This window comes from Alexandromys fortis, unplaced genomic scaffold (genome assembly GCF_014885135.2).
Source record: "Alexandromys fortis isolate MF-2015 unplaced genomic scaffold, M_Fortis_MF-2015_v1.1 scaffold_101, whole genome shotgun sequence".
NCBI classification, from domain to species: domain Eukaryota; kingdom Metazoa; phylum Chordata; class Mammalia; order Rodentia; family Cricetidae; genus Alexandromys; species Alexandromys fortis.
The window spans coordinates 757,736-770,098 of NW_026067983.1; the positions used below are offsets into that span (position 1 = coordinate 757,736).

The 12,363-nt window shown below is 37.7% G+C and overlaps 1 protein-coding gene across 3 annotated transcripts in view; it reads left to right on the forward strand.

Annotated features, from left to right (window-relative positions):
- Snx13 (sorting nexin 13) overlaps positions 1–12,363 on the forward strand; it is a 94,687-nt gene that overhangs the window by 66,750 nt on the left and 15,574 nt on the right. For all 3 annotated transcript variants that reach the window (XM_050158694.1, XM_050158695.1, XM_050158697.1), the window contains 4 exons: positions 261–298; positions 4,731–4,800; positions 9,149–9,288; positions 12,186–12,293. In XM_050158694.1, the coding sequence (XP_050014651.1) occupies positions 261–298; positions 4,731–4,800; positions 9,149–9,288; positions 12,186–12,293 (356 nt within the window). The remainder of the gene's footprint in view (positions 1–260; positions 299–4,730; positions 4,801–9,148; positions 9,289–12,185; positions 12,294–12,363) is intronic.

The window sequence follows — 12,363 nt, forward strand, 5'->3', positions numbered from 1 at the left end:
ATGAGAGACCGAGTGAGAACAGTCAGTGTTGTGACCTCGTGCTCACCTGGGAGTGTGTGTCCCGTCGGGGGTGCAGATTCTCATTTCAGTGTTAAATTGGCATGGTAGTTGGAGAGTTAAGGGTCAGGTATTTAGAAGTGTAAAACAGTTCTGTTTTGTCTCTCTGCTCTTTTTGAGCTGTATTACTGACCTTTAGACCTACATAAAGTAATAACTTTGAACTTTTTTGCTGTGTGTTAATCTTTATTTTTCTTTTGTAGAATCTTTTAATGGATCTCCTACAGGAAGTATAAATTTGGTAAGTACTACTTATAGGTACTGTAATGAAAATACCGTGGCAGGCTTTTGGTGCGCGTGAGAAACGTCAAGCTGCCCCACAGAGGGGAAAGACATTATGCTTTTAAAGAAATGCTGAGTTTGTAAGACATCCAACTGTAACTTCGAGTTTCCTCTTTAAGAAATGGTGATTAGATCAAACCTGCATAGCTGCAGTTGAATTTTATAAAGGAATTGATTTTTTATCCCAAATTGGAGGCAGGGGTATCTCTGTGATCTCAGGGCCAGCCTGGTCTCCATAGTTTCATGCCAGCCAGGGCTATATAGTGAGGCCATGTCTTTAAAAGAAAAAAGAAAAGGAATTATTTTTATCATTTTTAAACAGTATATTCATATATTTATTACCCTTAAAGCTTTAAATCACTTTTCTGTCACTTTCAAAAGAAATAGTAAATTGTTAAATAACTTTCAGCTTAGTTACTGTTGAGTTGCTGTACAGAGACACTGATCAAGGCAGCTCTCAGAAGAAAACGTAACTGAGGGCTTGCTTACAGCTTTAGACGGCTAATTCATATGATCATGCAGGGAAATTGTACTGGAGAAGTGGCTGAGAGCGACACTGTACCAGGTCATTTCTTTTTGGGCATCAACCAGCTCCCAAATCTATGACATTGAAACTAATTAGTTTTGAAATCTCAGCCTAGAGTTTCTGGCTAACTCTTTAAACATAATCTAACCTGTTTGTCTTTATCTACCTTTTCCCTCGAGGCCTACTGCCTTCTCTTCCCTCCCGTCTACCTTACTTTCACAGTTTTTCTCATGGCTGCCTGGGCGTGTTCCTCTCTCTCCCTAATTCTCTTCTCTCTGGAGCCGAGATTTCTCTTCCTATTTATGCTGCCTGCCAGCCCTGCTTATACCTCTCCTGCCTAGCTATTGGCCATTCAACTTTTTATTAGACCAATAGGTGGCTTAGGCTGGCTAGATGAAACAAATGCAACACATCTTTCCATGACTAAACACACATCCTTACATGGTTAAACAAATGCAACACATCTTTCCATGATTAAACACACATCCTTACATGGTTAAACAATTGGAACACACCTTTACACAGGTAAAGTAATACTCTGCAGCATGAATAAATGTCATCTTTACACAGTAAAGTATTCCAAAACAAGAGACTGGGCCTGGGGTGGTCTTGGGAAACCTCAAAGTTCACCCAGGTGACAGACTTTCTCCAATAAGACTACACTTGCTACTCCTTCCCAAACAGCTCACCAACTGGCAGCTAAGCATGTAAACACGTGTACCCATGGAGGACATTCTCGTTCAGGCTGCCACATATGTATAGAGTGTGCACCAAAACAATTCAAGTTCTTACAAAAAGGGTTTTGTAGTCAGAATTTTCTGTCAATTATACCTTATTTAAGAGAATTAAGAATGATAGATTTTCAGTTTATAAACTCCCTGGCAATAACTGGTTGTATCTTCCATAGTGAACATACTCTTTCTCCTGTGTGTCTGCTCTGCCATTGGATGACGTGTCTCCTGGAGTACTGTTAGGAAGAGAGTCTAGTGCTCTGTGAAGTGCTCAGCTCATAGTGTAGAGGTGAAGGATGACTTTTACTCCTGCATTTCTTTTTTTTCTTTTAAATTTTCTAATAAGTTCAGAGGTTTATTGTGACTTGTTTAGAGATCTATTGGAACTATACTGTTCCTTATTTGGAAATAATTTCATTGAGTAAATGTTTTTTTCAACATAGAGTATAACTTGCAAAACAGCTGAAGCAAAGCAGCCATAGGCATGCCAGATTCTTTATAACTTTTAAAATGCTTTATAAACGTTTCACTTGTTATATTTCAGAGTGTCGTAACGAAAAACATTGTTTTTAGAGCATTCAGTGTTAGCGATAATTTACATCATATACGTATAAACTTTGCAAACCTTGGAAACTTTTCTCAGTTTGAAATTTTCTAATACTCATATTTATAGTGTTTATACAAATGTTTAAGCAGTAATAAAATGTGATATTTTTTTTTCTTCATGTCCGAAGTAAGTGCTTTTATGTTTCTCTCTGTTTTGGAGCCTATCCTGGAACTCACTCTGTAGATCAGGCTGGCCTTGAACTAACAGAGATCCACTGGCCTCTGCTTCCCAAGTGCTGGGATTAAAGGCGTGTACCACCACCACTCAACCAAAGATTTTTAGATTTATTTATTTATCATGTATACAATGTTCTGTTGCTATATATGCCTGCAGGCCAGAAGAGGGCACCAGACCTCATTATAGATGACTGTAAACCACCATGTGGTTACTGTGAATTAAACTCAGGACCTCTGGAAGAACAGCCAGTGCTCTTAACCTCTGAGCCATCTTTAGCTCATACATCTTTTAAATTTAGGCTTTTGTGTAGCTGGAGTCACTCATATTTGCTTTATGATATGAATCAAATTTTAGTGCCTAGCTAAATTTAAAAAATAGAATTATGAACTAAACGAAGTTGTTGATTGTAATGTACTGAGCAGCGAAAGCACTTAATGCATCGACTGTTGACATATGACCGTTGAGATCAGCAGGTGCATGACTGCTGCCACCTCCACCAGAGACGGTGGTGCGCTTGTGTTTGCTGAGCTAACAAAGTTTGTAGTTCTAGCTGGGCACAGTGGCATCTGCAGACTGTGTCAGCCTGGACAGCAGTCCGTAAAAGCAGTGAAGAGGGAGTAAAAATGTTGAAGTCTAATTTTTTTTTTTTTTTTCGAGACAGGGTTTCTCTGGTTTTGGAGCCTGTCCTGGAACTAGCTCTTGTAGACCAGGCTGGTCTTGAACTCAGAGATTCGCCTGCCTCTGTCTCCTGAGTGCTGGGATTTTAAAGGCGTGCGCCACCACCGCCCGGCTCGAAGTCTAAATTTTGCCATAACATAAAATTAGAAAATAAATGAACAAATGAGCCATTTTCTTTTCTGTGCAAGATGTTTAAGAATGTTAGCTCAGGGATTACTATATAAACTGATGATGTTAGGGTGATATTAATGCGCTTGCTTTAAAATCACAATTTTCTTCTCCCAAACAGTACTTTTTCCAAATTAGATGTGACTCTGGAGTTAATACTGTTTTACCATTTAGAATTTCATAGTCTAGTTGTTATTTACTTATGTATGATAATTGCAGCAAGATTTAGGGTTTTTTTTTTTTATCATTTTGTCCTATATGTAATATAAAAGAGGATTGTTATGCTTTATTTTTGAAAAGTTATTTTGTGAATTTCTGTGCTGTTATTGAAAGAATGTATAGTTTATAAATTACAAGTAGATATTGGATATGTAAAATAATTTATTGATTGTGCAATTTCTGTTTAGAAAACATTGTAGTATGAGCCACAGGAACACTTAAAGCATATGTGTTTCACGTCTTTCCTAAATGTTTTCACTTTTTCTGTGCCCTACCAAAGGTGGAACGGTTACTAATGCATAAATCTTATTAGAGAGTAGCTGCAGAGGGCTTTTTGTTGGAGCCAAATGGCAAAGTGCATGCTCCACTGCTAAGTACCAAATCCTGTGCCCTTTTAAAAGGAAAGACAGTGTTGTGTTAAGCACCCTGTGCAGAAGGAGTAGGTGGAGAACAGCGGTGTGTCCGAGCGGTGGGGGCATCAAGGGAGGACCTTGCAGGCAGGGTCTTCAGAGAGCAGCTTCAGGTTGCCTGGTTTTGTTGTCTCTGTGTGTCCTGTCTGCTTTGGAGATATGTTTGTGTGGGGGTGCATATGTATGTAACCTAGTTAAAATATGAGCTTCCTAGTTTAATAGTTAAATTAATTGTTGATCAATCAGTAATGATTTTGTTTGTAGCATTATAAACTTTACTAACAAAAGTCTCAGTCTGGACCTACATCTGTTTGCTAAGTAGTCACAATGGCTAATTATTATAATAGTTTTCTAAATACTCTACATATGTTCTCAATCTCACATAGCCTGTGAGGCAGGTGTCTTCACCCTCCTTTTGTGTGAGGTAAAGCAAGTTAACTGATTACTTCTCAGTTAGTGAAAGTCTGAGGAATGTATCTGTCTGCAGTGTATTTCACCATTAAGAATTCTTATTGTAAAGAGTTCTAATTTTTAATTTTCTTCCTTTATATTGTCTATAATTCAAACTAAGTTACTGTATATGGATAAGTAATGAAGAGACTATTGTGATATGTTAAGTTGGTTTTTTAGTTTCTTTTTTATTTTAATACTGGGTCTTGGGTGTGGCTCTGGCAGACCTCAGATTCAAGGCTGCAGCCTTAGTCTCCCTATTGCAGGAGCACAGGAGCTTAGCGTTCTTGCCTAGCTCACTCAGAGAAAGGTGTGTGGCCGTGCACATGGTGTGAAGCACACGCGAGGAGGTAGCGATGGTAGACCTTTGATACAGAATGCCTCGAACTTCTCCTGTAAAGCTTATTCCCTAATTTTTTTTCCAGTCTTTGGATGACCTTTCAAATATGTCCTCTGACGATTCTGGCCAGCTTCATGCCTACATTTCCGACACTGGTAAGAGGCCTTGTGCTGCTCCCACTAAAGACGGGTGATTGTACAGCCCTGTTACCTGCACATTTAGGATTGCGTTCAGCTTGTTTTGGGATCTTGTTTTCTGATTTTTTAAAGACAAATTCATTAAGTCCTGTAATGTTTGTTTGCTTGTGTATTTGGATGTTTTTCTTCTCTAAGGTTGCCACATTTGAAAATGCTTAATTTCTAAGCATTTTATCGTTTAAAGTAAATTCCAGAGCCAGTCTTTTCCTCTTTGTACTTGAGTCTTGCTGACAGGCGCTTTCCTAATTCCCACTTCTTTCTCACAGAGCTCTTGGGTCTGTATTTGCTTTCATACACTCAGGAGTTGGCAGAGATAGTCGGGACAGGTGGATTTTGTGCACGTTTCTCATGGAACCTCACAGATGCTCTCGTGGGTTGAGCAGCCTAAGACCTTGCGATAGGTAGTCTTACATGGTGCTGATGGTGTTTTCATGGTGGTTTCTCCCCAGCCTCTCACTGTCCTAGAGTGTAGGAGTGAGTGATTTTCTATACTTGATGAATTATACAGAGATTCATGTCTCAATTAAATTTCATTTAATTTACATTTGAGATTTTGAAAAGAGATTTTGACATGTAATTATAGTTTGAAACATAATGATCTGCATTTTAAAAAATGGCTCCTTTCTTATACTTAATGAAGCGAAGGACTCACTTCTCCTCTTTTCTGCTAGATTTCTGGAACAAGTTATCAGTCAGTGGATCCTTCATTTTTTATGTGTAGTGAATACACACTTTACTTTCTTTGGGGATATCACTGGAGAACACATTGTCCATTAAAGTAGAGGTCTGGTTATTTTTTCTTTTAACTTTTAAAGCACTTGTCCACCTTTTTCTTCCATAAATTTTTAAAGAATTAGAGAAAGTCTTCATGTTCTTTCTTGGCTTTTCTTCTAATTTTATGGATGTCTTTTCATGTAATAGGCATTTTTATTTCTTAGAAATACTAAATTTTATGTCTAGAAGAGAACATTTGTGCCCATGTCTCTGGTGTTAATATTTTTCTTTTTAGGCTGTTCTAAGTTTCTTGTTGTTTTATCAGTTGTTTATTTTTAACAATATATCCTTTAAATGCATGAAAGCATAAAGCAAAATGCTTTTAGTAAATTGCTTTTTCCCTCATTCAAACATACAGAACTTCTGGGGAAGTAGTATCATATTGTGGGATTAAGAGCACAGCTCTTGACCAGTTGCCGGGCTCAGACTTCATTCTGTAGCTCCAGTTAGAGGAGCTCCTGTGAGGTCTCTGCTAGAATAGACTTGTCCTGTCAAGTGGAACCTTGGTAGAAATGCCTGTCTCATAGGATAGCGATGTGGGTGTATCTAACTACTGGTAATGGCTTATGTGTGACAGGCATCATTTTTGGGTGCTTATTTATCTATTTTTCCAACTGGACACTGATCCATGATCTCATGACCTTAGCATAAAACTACAGTTCAACGCCTTGCTGCTCTAGTGTCTTGCTACATGTTCACTGTCTCTTCTGATCTTTGGTGTCTCCTTGTTCTCACTAATTCATAGTTGGTTGTAGTGAGCTGCCTGATTGGCTTCTACGCTCTTTTTCAAACAGCCCTTGAGCACAGTTGATAAAGCCAATCCTTGATTGATCTGGCCACTGTGTTTTAAAAAGCCAAATCTTTAGCTTGATGAAAAAGTCATTTATTATTTGATATGCCTAAGTCTGTAAGAACAAGTTGACGGTATAATGTGAGCATTGTATATTGCTAAAATGCGTATGTAGAATGTGGTGACCAGAGTATTTCTGTTACTAATATTATCATCAGTATAATTATCATTGGCCAAATAAAATATATTGGTAATATATGTAAAGGTAAGGAAAGACAATTTTAAGTAGGAAGCGCACATTTTAGCATGAGGCTTTGTTCATGTATATTTGGCAATATAGATACCTACTTCTATGTTATTAAAATAATTAAGAAGGTATATAGAACTCCTTTGTGAGATGATTTGAAAGACAGCAAAACATTTAGTCAGCTCTAAAACCGCTCTTTCATTTTTTTCACGATGGATCATTGTAATCCCTCATTATATCAGTCTTAGAGTTTTGGTTAGTATCATAGCCTAAACTGCCACAATGCCTTCCACATATGCCAGTGTTGTAAAACTAGCCGAAGAAGTGTACAGGTACCATGGCCATGAGGAGAAACAAGCCCTTGGGAGTGAAGAAGCAGTAGTGCCCAGCCAGACTCCCAGTAGCATAAAGACCATTGTCCTGATTTGGATGACCTTTTTATGCCCTCAGTTTAGGAACAGCAGAACTGTGTCCTTCACTCAGTGGTGTAGAGGACAGATGGATGAGATACAAGAGCTATTCATGTATGAAAACTGAGAAATGGAAAGTCGTAGTCGGGAATGGTATCTGATAGTCCTCTAAAGCCAAGCGCCAGTTATGTGCCGCCATGAGTGTCTACATCTCATTGTCCTTGTCATCACATACCCCAGCGTCTCAGTCCAGAGAGAGTTAGTGTAGCTGGCCTTCAGAAGTCTTCAGATAGCACACTATCCACAGATGCTCTGTTCTCCTACATGAAATCATAGAATGTTCACATGTGACCCCATATATTTTGATCATCTCCTGATTGGAAACCCAGTACAATGAAGTGCTATATAAACAACCGATATACTGTATTGGCTAGAGAATAAGAACAAAGATAAAAAAAAGTCTGTTTATACCAGTACAAGCACGTTTAAATTGAAGTATACAGAAGGCCAGCTGTGAAAGTCACTTAGAGTGGCAACAGCTTTCCTTATGCCTTCTTTCATAAGCCCAGAGCTCTGAGATGCCCAACTTGAAAGTGGATTTCAGAAAGCAGCTCCAGGAGGAAACAGGAGCCACAGTAAGGAAAGTTATGTTCTTAAAAAATCAGAAATGACAATCTTAGTAGTGCGTAGATATATTGAAAATACTCGGGAGAATAAATCCTAAGGTAAGCATGAAAAGAAGAACCAAGGAGAGAACGTAAAGTAAGAAATACGGTGGCGAAAAAAACTGAGATGGATGTCCAGTTAAGAACTTGAGCAGAGGGGCCAGACTTCCGTGTTGGCTCCACATGTGGCAGTGTTATGGAAACAGCGGGAAGAAGTGTGCAGGTGCCATAGGCCATGAGGAAAGGATGGCTCAGTTGGTAAAGTGTTGGCCACAGAAGCCTGAGGGCGGTCACTTAGAGCCCCAGCATCCTGTCAAACCTTAGCAGTACAGCGTGCTCTTAGAAACCTTGCAGGGCAGCTGGAGAGAGGAGTATCCGTGGGGCTTGCTGGTCAGCTAGGTTAGTCAGTTCTGTGAACAGCTCCAGTGAGAGACTGAGAAACATATCTGAGGTTCGTCATTAGCTTCTACATGAATGTACACACATGCTTGCACTACTGCAGGTATATACACACTAGATACACATGAGAGGCACTGAAGTTTTGGAGACTTAGAGCAGTGGTTCTCAACCCGTGAGTCAGGACCCTTTTGGGTGTTGCTTATCAGATATCCTGTATATCATATGTTTACAGTATGATTCAGAATAGTATCAAAATTAGTTACGAAGTAGCAACGAAGCAGTTTTGTGGTTAGGGGTCAGCACACGATGAGGAACTGTATTAAAGGGTTGCAGCATAGGAAGGTGGAGAACCTTACTGAGCTAGAGTCAAACAGTAAGCTTAGAAAGAGAAGAGCTTGATTTAGTACAAAGTAGAACAGGATTTCACCTTTAAAGGCTCGCTGACTTATATGGTATATGGAAAGTCAGTAGGATGAGGGCTTATTTATTTATTGCTTGCTGCTGTTGCCAACTTTCTAGAACAAACTCTATTTGTGAGCTGGTGAATGTAATTGGTAGTTCTGAGGAAAGAATTACCAGGAGATGAGCCTTACCCTTTGGCTTTTTTGTTGTTCTCTAGTTAGACAGGTTTTAGTTAACTGCAAATGAACAGTAAAGGCTGTTGTTGTGAGGTTTAGGAGACCCCACTGCTTCAACTCTGAGTAGTACAGTGGGCAGTGGCAACATTCTTAATAATGACTAAAAGCTCTCAGGAAGAGCTGCAGTGGCCGCTGGCATCACTAGACTTTACCTTGTCTTACGTTGTCGTTGTTAGAAGACCGTGAACTTGTGAGCACAGAGCACTGGAATCTGTTTTATCCTCTGATGCCATTCTTTCATCTGTCACTTCAAATTCTTCATTTCATGGTGTCTTTTTTGTTTGTTTTTGTTCTTCATCTTCCTCCTGTTTGTGTCTTTTGTTTCTCTTCATTTTGTTTGAAATGACTAGTATATGCTGACTATGACCCATATGCTGTGGCAGGCGTTTGTAATGATCATGGCAAGACATACGCGCTATACGCCATCACTGTACACCGGCGCAACCTAAACACCGAGGAGATGTGGAAAACCTACCGGCGTTACAGCGACTTCCATGACTTCCACATGAGAATCACTGAACAGGTAATGAGGTTTGTAAAGCCTGCAGCCTTTATACTGTTTGTTGGTTCAGCTTTGTGTCTACATTCCTCTAAGAATGTTCACATTGTATAAAGTTAATGAGAGAAAATAAGGTACTGATATTTTATATAATTGGTATAATTAGTGGCATGGTTTTAAGCAGTGAACCACTAAATCAGATGTAGACACTTGAACCAGACTCACTCATTGCGGAGTAACAACAAAGCACCATGGTCTTGAAACTGGAAGAGTTTGGACATGGATGGATGCAAAGGGGGATCTCTGCAGACGTGGTGGTTTGCAGAGGGGAAGAAGACTGCTAGGACCATCTGAACACCGTGGTGGGTTTCAGAGGCATAACTTAAAGCTACAGTTACTTTGAATGGTACTTGCACCCAACAATGTTGCTGAAACCTGGGCACTTTGCTTAAGTTACTTTGAACCACAGCCTAAAATGAACCTGACATTAACCAAATACTGTTTTAAGTTCTTACTAAATTTAATCTTGTTTTGTGGAAGTAACTATAAAGACTTAATGTTGAATGAAAAGAAACTGTTTCTCTTGATTATTTTTGAAAAGCTATTTTTTCTTCTTAGAACAATACCAGATGAGAGATGGAATAGGTAATGTGTGGAGCTATTTTCCCCGTTGAAAGTCTTTGATTGATCTAAATATTAGTTATATAAGTAGTATCAAGTCAATAAAATTAAGATAATGCCTAATTGAATTTTAGATAACATTGTACTGTAGAAATAAGACTTAATATATTTTAAAAAATATGGTTGGTACCATGATAGTCACATTACAATATTTAGTAGATAGAGTAGGATAAACTAAGAGCTTTGACATTATTAAAAACAAGAGGTTGTTGATCAAGTTCTCTATTGGTAATAGGACTGTTTTTAATGCAATAAGTAATTATCTTTGTGCATATTTTTCTGTGTTAATAGATCTTTTATGAAGGACTCTCCAACTCCCGTTGGAGAAAAGCTGTTTACTTCTTATGTATCAGATCATTGTCTAGAAGCAGGCAGCTCACATAGCTCTTCCTGCACTTGAACGACTTAGAAGTGCATAAAAACTTAGTGACCGAAAGCAGTTTCCCTTAGTGTGCATTGGTGGGAGTTTGGTTTATAGGACATCTTTTCTGTGGACAGATAGTTGTAATTTTTCTCTTAGCACAAGTAAGTAAGTAGTGCTTAAAAGTGAAATGATTTTAAAATTGGTTTCATTTTGTTTAATTTAATGAGTAATATTTTTTCTCAATATAAGTAAATGAACTATCATTTTCTTTAAAGACCTTAATTAATAGTCTTTATGAACAGGTCGACAAAAATTAAAAATTTAATGTTATATGCATTTTAAAATGACTAGAACTGTCCATTCATTTATTTTTGAAAGGTTTATTAAGTTTGTCTTATATGCCCGACTCTTCCCAATTCCAGGGAAGCCGACAGGCAGCGTCGTTGCTCTAGGAGTATACAGTGCTGTAGACAGCGTCATGTCTGCATGGGTGCACAAACACTGGTGCCAGTGATGTTATTAAAGATTGTTTTACAACTGAATAAGGGAGTTATATGTTTGAAAATTAACACATTTTGACTTTTTAAAATATAACTTCAAACCTGCTTCAGCAAATTTTTAGTGGTGTATTAAGAATCTAGACCCAATGTGTTTAATGTTAAAAGATAAAATCTTTGAGCTTAGAGTGCCTATGATTTATATTTAGTATAGCAGTTCTTTATAGAGGACATTCTAATTTAATATGTGTCAATTTTTACTTGTTTGGACATTTTTCTATTTTTCAAAATAATACTGTATGTGTTTATAGCTTATATAAAATTTATTGCCTTTTCTCATGACAGTAATATAGAATGCTGATGTCCAGGCAGATGACTTAGAAAGGACTGTGTCCTTAAAACATAGACTTTCTGTTTTGTGATGTTAAGTACTGCTATTGTTTGTTAGCATTTTTTCTCTGTGTCAGTTTGTCAGAATCTTCCAGCTTGAGATGTAAATGATTCTGAACCTCATTCTCTCTCCCTTTCTCTCATCTGCAGTAGGAATCAGTTTTCTTTATTGAAATAATGTAGTTTTTAAAAAGGATGGTTTTAAAAACTTTGCTTACTTCAGTGTATTTAATATGGAAAGAGTGAAGGGACTGCCTGAAGCTTCAGGTCCTGGCAGTTGGCCGGGCCATTCCTAGTTCAGTCCTGCTCTTAGACCATGTTAACAAGCACTGTTAACAAGCTTGTGCTTGAAAAGGTGCAGCAAATTGCTGTCGTGGACCACGAAGATGCACCCAAACGTTAAGTCTGCAGCAGCTAGGCTGCCGGATTGTTTTTTCATAGTGTAATCCATGGTGAGGAAAAATTAGTAAAGCTTATTATAGTTGTATACAGAGCTGTAATGTAGTTGCTGCCTATACTTCATAATTTGTCTTTTCTGCTTTTTAAAGAAATATATTACAGTGATTATTTTATTGTCATTAATATTAGATTAGTTTTTATGAAATTAACAAGCCATAATGTCATAACTTTGGTTTTAAATTTTAAATCTTTAATACTCTGCTCATGAGTCAAATAGTTGCTAAGAAAAGTACTAGCTTTACTGTGAAATTGTGAATAATCTGAAAATTAGAATGCCAAACTGAGACTTCATATGGCATATGCCCATTTTTATTTTTACCTGCCTTTGTTATTCTTTGTTTGATATTCTTTATTATTAAAAAAAGGTTACTATCTTTTTGGTTTTGGGGACAAGATTTTTGTGATGTTTTGTTTAATGTAAGAAAGTATAACCTCAGATTATCTGAAGATACATTTGACATGTAGAGAAATTGTTATGTGGAAATCATTTCTCTTAGAAATAGAACTTTCGAATGTATTTTGTCTTGTAGTTTGAAAATCTGTCGAGCATATTGAAACTCCCTGGTAAAAAGACTTTTAACAACATGGACAGAGACTTTTTAGAAAAGAGGAAAAAAGATTTAAATGCCTATTTGCAGGTAAGGCCATTTTCCTATTTCCCATAGATTTCATTCACTATGATACAAACGTGGAGTGGATTTCCTCATT